The sequence below is a fragment of the Amphimedon queenslandica genome, unplaced genomic scaffold (assembly GCF_000090795.2).
Source record: "Amphimedon queenslandica unplaced genomic scaffold, v1.1 AMPQUscaffold_13310, whole genome shotgun sequence".
In the NCBI taxonomy this organism is placed as follows: domain Eukaryota; kingdom Metazoa; phylum Porifera; class Demospongiae; order Haplosclerida; family Niphatidae; genus Amphimedon; species Amphimedon queenslandica.
This window is the reverse complement of record NW_003546454.1, coordinates 4,325-10,638: the sequence shown is the minus strand read 5'-3', so window position 1 is coordinate 10,638 and position 6,314 is coordinate 4,325. Positions and strand designations below refer to the sequence as shown.

Here is a 6,314-nt window from a genome sequence, read left to right as displayed (position 1 = left end):
ATTCAAAGAGGCTTGGAATAGACATCCCCTACGTACAGAAAATAATTGGAGTCCATACAAAATATGGATGAACAGTATCATTCGTGATGATAGCATCAGTGTTGGCGACCTGGATAATTTTGGAGTGGATGAAAATGGACCTATCCCAGATGAAGAGATTAATACTGTCATTATTCCAGAAACACTAGAAGATGTAGATGATGAATTAAAGGAGTTATTTCTTAGTAGACTACATGACTTTACAACAAATGAAGACGTGGATCCTTTTGTTGAATTCCTGCAAGCTAAATCAATGTTAAATGAAATATTAAAGAACTAACAATATTATTTTTAATCTTATCTCTCTTTTAACTGTATACTGACTAAAGTTTGTTTACTCTCTCTTCTTCCTTGCCTTTTTCCTTACGAATTTTGTTTATACATGTAGTTGTATTGGTAATACTGAATTATGACTGATACATGTTAATACTTTAATAATTATTTTGAAACTATTGAAATCAGAACAATTTACAATGAAATAACAAGTGTCACAAAAGTGATACTAGTAATGATAAATGAAGAGTTCGTATTGAATTCATATTGAGTTCATATTGAATGTAGACTCACTCATGCATTAGAATGCTTAACTCTCTTGGTAGTTCTGAGGTATCAGTAATAACTGGTATGCCTTTTCTGCTTTAAACTTGTCTTTAACATTCGAGGAAACCCCCATCATCTAGTAGTAGTCAAAATATCCTCCATCTGCACCAAGTGATAAAAGACAGCCTAGAATGATTATTCAGGTTACCTCTTTTTCTTGTTCCATAGTACGAAGTCTAAGCTTATCTCTGGACTGAGACTGAGTGAGTTTGAGCGAGCAAAGAAGGAAAGGAATGAGGTAAAGAAGAAGGGCAAGCTTTGTGGTACCATGTGCCTAATTCCGTATATCTATGGTAAAACATCGCTGTTCAGCCACACCCCTCCAGTTGTGATAATCGATCGATCAATCGATCCATCAATGATTGATGGATAAGTCACAATCAATCGATCGATCAATGATCATGAATCGATCAATCAATCAATATAGGTCACAACTCAGTAAATCTCTGTAATCTATTAGAAAAAAGGAAGGATTTTTATCGATAATTTTGAAACAATCGGCGTGCCATAACTATCTCTGTCAAAAAGACAGCTATCAAAAAGATCCGGATGGTGATAGTTAGTTTAAAGACAGGCCTACAAAGTTATCATAGTGACCTTCTAAAACTATCCTTTGCTGCCGTTCAGAAATGACAGTCCGAAGATTGAGAATTTTGGCCGATCATTGGTATTGTCGGACACCACGCTTTGAGAGCTTATAACTTTCTATGCACTCTTGCTAGAGCTACAAGTTTTGTCACGCAAATAAAGGATAACTATTGCTATAATACTTTGCAGTTTCATGAGATGGCAATGTATAGTTTTCCTAAAACAAGTGTCCGAAAATTGATGGTGTACGATCATTGATAATGTACTCTATATTGAACGAATTGAGGTCCATTCACCAAACAGTCACAGACACAATTATTAATTAACTTAATCATTTAGAGTGTTTTAAAAATCACACGTCACACTTTAAAGTCTAAAAAACATCTACATAGTTCTAATAACTATAATTCTATCATGCCTACTTGTAATTGACCAATCAGATTGCAGAATGCCAGGTTTCTAAATCTATTAGATACCTCCCGGGAACACTTATTAACCTCCCGGGAACACTTATTAACCTCTTGGTTTATTAAATAAAATAAGCGAAACCTGGCGCTCTACGCTTATGCTCTTATTAGTCCATTTGTCAAGCTTGGTTGATTCTTTAATGCCTAGCCTGTTAGATATGTTGTATTTATGTCAACTGTGGTCTTATTATCAGCAGCTGGTAGTTGTTTTCAAATGTCATGATAGAAGTTGGTTATACACCTCGGTATCGGTTTCTATGGCATTTATTAACCTCGCGACTGCGTCGCTCGGTTAATAAATACCATAGAAACCTCTACCTCGGTGTATAACCTATACTTAAAAGTTCAGCTCTCCTGTAATGGCTCACATAACTCGTAAATGTCAACTCTGCAGTGACACTAAAGTATCCATGCTCTAATGATACAATATTAGTGCTGTGTACATAGATAAATCTAGTACTACACATAGGTACTAGGTTTGAAAGAACTGAAGGTGCATGCTCATTAAATGGAGAGCTAAAATGAAAGAGTTTCTCGATCAAGTCAGTGACAGTGAGGATGAGTCTGGTACTAAAGGGGCTGACTCAGACAATGAAATGGACTTGTCAGAAGTTGATGCTAGAGTCAAAGAACTATATAGCCAAAAAAGAAAAAGCAGAATTAAAGAGGTAAAGGGGAGGGCAAATAAAATTGAAATTGGTGATTCTCTCCTATCTGTTTTTGGCAAGAGTTCCCTGCATTAGATCTATAGCCCATGATATTTGGCCCAATTTTGGAAAAACTTCAAAAGTTTTTTAAAATTCAAATTTGATCAGAATCAGCTCAAAACTTTCTACTCAACATAAGAACATGCATATGTATTAGGAAAAATTATAAAGATGGAAAATTCCTTCCTTTTCATTTTTGGCAAAATTTGGCCAAAAACTCTGTACTATAGCCCATGTACTATATACCTTAATAAGACAATTGTTGCGAAGTATTTAATTTAGTGAATTTTAGCAATATTTAAAAATTGCTAACTTCAATCCACACTAATCTTAATTTCTGATTATATTATTAATATTAAATGATCAAAACGCTAAATTAGATACCAGCCAAATGATAATTGCTAATGCTAATAATTGTCTCCTCAAGGCAGCTCATGGTTTTTTGTGCAACTTTATAATTTTTTTTAAATTTTAATTTGATTGGAATCTGCTACACAAGTTGTGTTGTTGTAGTACCATAATTTTATATAGTTCTAGTACTAGTTCTAGAACTAGAGTTAGATAAAATTTAGTTCTAGTACTAGTTCCGGAACTAGACTTTGATAAAGTTTAGTTCTAGTACTAGTTCTGGAACTAGAGTTTGATAAAATTAGTTCTAGTACTAGTTCTGGAACTAGAGTTTGATAAAGTTTAGTTCTAGTACTAGTTCTAGAACTATAGTTTGATAAAGTTAGTTCTAGTATTAGTTCTAGAACTAGATTTCAATAAATTTTAGCTATTGTTCTAGTTCAAGAGCTAAGTTATAGTTCTTGTACTTGTTCTGGCAATAGAGTTTAAGAAGCTTAGTTCTAATTGGAAATAATTTCTAAATACTGCTTCTTTTTGCTTCTGCTGTCATGCTTTAACTGCTTAGCTTTGAACTGAACAAGTATTCAAAAGTCTATTGATATACTTATGCATTATAATCTATGTCAATAAGTAACTAATTCATACATTATTTGTTACTCAGTCTTTGTTATGTGCTAAAATATTTCACTGACAAATTAGCACCTTCTTTGTCAACTAACATTGTTCTACAATTCTAGTTCCAAACTAGTTCTAGTACCACAAGAGAATGTACTTTTAGTTCCAGTATAGTTCTAGTACTGAGACTCTGGCAAAGTTTAGTTCCAGTTTAGTTCTAGTACTACAAGTCTTGTATAAGCTAGTTCTAGTTTAGTTCTAGTTCTTACATTGGTTGTATAAATAGTACTAGTTCTAGTTCTTGGAACTAGAACTATGAAAAAAAGGCAGTACTAGAATTGATTTAGTTCTAGTACCAAGGAACTACAACAACACTATACACAACATACATGTAAATCCAAATGCATCAGAAAAAAATTATAAAATGGAGAATTCTCTCCTAGCCTAGTCTGGTCATGCCCTTTCTGGCGAAGGGGCGGGCCCAGACTACTCCTAGCCATTTTTTGAACAATACCCTTCACTATAGTGCTCAACTGCTCATAGTCTTTGGCCAAATTTCAAAGCAATTTAGAAAATCCAAACTTAATCAGAATCAACTCAACAGCAAATTGAAATAAAGCATGCATGCATATACATGTATCAGAAAGTATATTAATTGTGCAATACACAATACATTTCTTTATTCCAATAGTATACTGAGATACAAGAGAAAGCAAAGGAGGAAAGTTGAGGAGCGTCTCAAGTCTCAGCAAGAGAAAGACAACCCAGTGACTGGTGAGGTTACCTCCGGAGGCAAAGAGAAACTCTTTTCCTTGAATCACATAAAAACCTCAAACCAATTGGAAGAGGTTGAAGGAGAAGATATTGATGGAGACGCTCTTGAGACTGATGATGAAGAAGCATCAGCTCAACGACCATTGCTAGTAGAGGAAGATTATAACATCAGGGAAGACAGCAGCAATGAAGAGGAAGAGAATGAAGAAGGAGAGATTGAGTATGAAGAGTCTGATGATGATGACAATGATGAGGATATGGAACTAGATAATGAAGATAAAAGTAAGCCATTCATTATACATGAGTACCTGACTGTGAATGACATACAGTTACTGCAGTAAAATAATGCATTGGATGAAATGAATATTTGTGTTTGTACTGTGTATGTATTTTCATAATTATGATGACTGGTAATTATGAGCATTTAATGAAGCACTGTCAACATAAATTCTTATATAGGTAATCCACTAGTTGTTAGTTTGAAAGATAAGAAGAAAGGGAAGTCTCAGAAGACTGTCCGTTGGTTCAGCAATCCTTTGTTTGAGGGAGTTCTTAGCGGAGAGAAAGATGAGGAGGAGGAAGTGGCAGCTGCCATGGAAAGATATAAACAGAAAGGAGGGAAGATCATCAATAAAGAAGAGGAACAAGTATCAAATGATGAAGATGAGAATGAGTCAGTCAAACAGTTAAACACTTGTTTATTTCAGATATTGCACATTGAAGTGTATGTGTAACCTTAATTTTGTGTGTGCTATTATTTGTTTTATTATTAATAGTGAGGACATTGTACAAGATCCAGCTGTATCTTCTACTGCTGTACAACACTCAGGGTTTGATGATGACAGTGATACATCAGAAGATGAAGAAGATGTAGCACCAAAGAAAGTACGGAAACTAGATCCAGCAGGACTGGCCATTGGTGCCCTCCTAGTCCAATCACACAAGAAGAGGCAGGATTTGATAGAGAGTGGATACAACAGGTGGACATCAGATGATCCTAACTTACCTGATTGGTTCAGGGAAGATGAGAGTTCACATTGTCAGAAGCAGTTACCAATCACTAAAGATATGGTTGACAAATACCGTAAAAAGCTTAAAGAGATAAACGCTCGTCCTATAAAGAAGATAGCAGAAGCTAAGGCAAGGAAGAAGCAAAGGGCAGCTCGCAAGCTTACCAAAGCAAGAGAGAAAGCTCGAGTTATTTGTGATACTCCTGACGTTACTGATCAAAAGAAAGTCCGTCAAATAAAAGGTATGATTATTATGATTATTATACTGCTTATATAATATGCTAATTGCATAGGAATCTACAAGAAGGCAGGGCTTGCAAGTAGCAAGAAGCGTGATGTGCAGTATGTTGTTGCTAAGAGAGGACTGGGGAAGAGAGTGAAGAGACCAGCTGGTGTGAGTGGAAGATTTAAAGTAGTGGATCCTCGCATGAAGAAAGATAATAGGAGGCAAAAGGCACAATACAAGAAACAAAGAAAACATTAGCCAATGCATTTATTATTAATTTACTTATTCATTTTGTTTTCCAAAATTATTATTATTATAAGATGATAAAAACAAAAACCAAAAACAGAAAATTAAGGAACAAAAGCAGAAAAAATTGCAACAAATAAATTATTGTAATTTTCCCTTCCTACATATATGCTAAATCATGAAAATAAGATGAAAGGTGTTCACACTTTAAAATTAAAATAAAGTTTAGCTTTCTTTTATGTCAAGTAATGGCTCACGAAACTGGTAAATGTCGCTTGTATCAAACACTGTTGAAGTGACAGTAGGCATCTTCATTCTTGCTTCATCAGTGCTCATATTTTCATCAATTTTAATGCTGCTTTCTGTGAATGACTTCTTCCCTGCTGCCTTCTTGGCTTTCTTCAGAATATTCTTCACAATTTCTTTGTTGTAAGCATGATAAGCTATTATACCCAAGAAACAAACAAAGCTAAAACTAAAGATGGCTGTTTCTGCTCCAAAGGAATCGTTTGGATTCTTTGACACATAAATGACAACAGTTGTGATCAGGAGACAAATTAGAAAGAATTGATCAAGAGCATTGAGTTTTGGGTTCTTGTAGACAACTTTAAGATGCAAAGCAGTGAGAAGAATCACAACAACTGCAACCAACAGACCAAGAGGAGCCACTCCAGTGTCTTCTTCATTTTGAGCT

The 6,314-nt window shown here is 34.8% G+C and overlaps 1 protein-coding gene and 1 long non-coding RNA gene across 2 annotated transcripts; one reads left to right on the top strand and one right to left on the bottom strand.

The window, feature by feature from the left end:
• Positions 1-413: 413 nt before the first annotated feature.
• LOC109583347 (uncharacterized) lies at positions 414-1,143 on the bottom strand. Its single transcript, XR_002185479.1, has 2 exons — positions 788-1,143; positions 414-741 (listed from the first exon to the last, which is right to left on the bottom strand). It is a non-coding gene; the product is annotated as an uncharacterized LOC109583347 (long non-coding RNA).
• Positions 1,144-2,215: 1,072 nt separating this feature from the next.
• LOC100633473 (pre-rRNA processing protein FTSJ3-like) lies at positions 2,216-5,641 on the top strand. The gene is made up of 5 exons (XM_011406794.2): positions 2,216-2,298; positions 4,056-4,420; positions 4,598-4,862; positions 4,915-5,390; positions 5,442-5,641. Exons 1-5 carry the CDS (start codon positions 2,216-2,218, stop codon positions 5,630-5,632), a joined length of 1,380 nt encoding a protein of 459 aa, XP_011405096.1. The 3' UTR covers positions 5,633-5,641.
• The last annotated feature ends 673 nt before the right edge of the window (positions 5,642-6,314 follow it).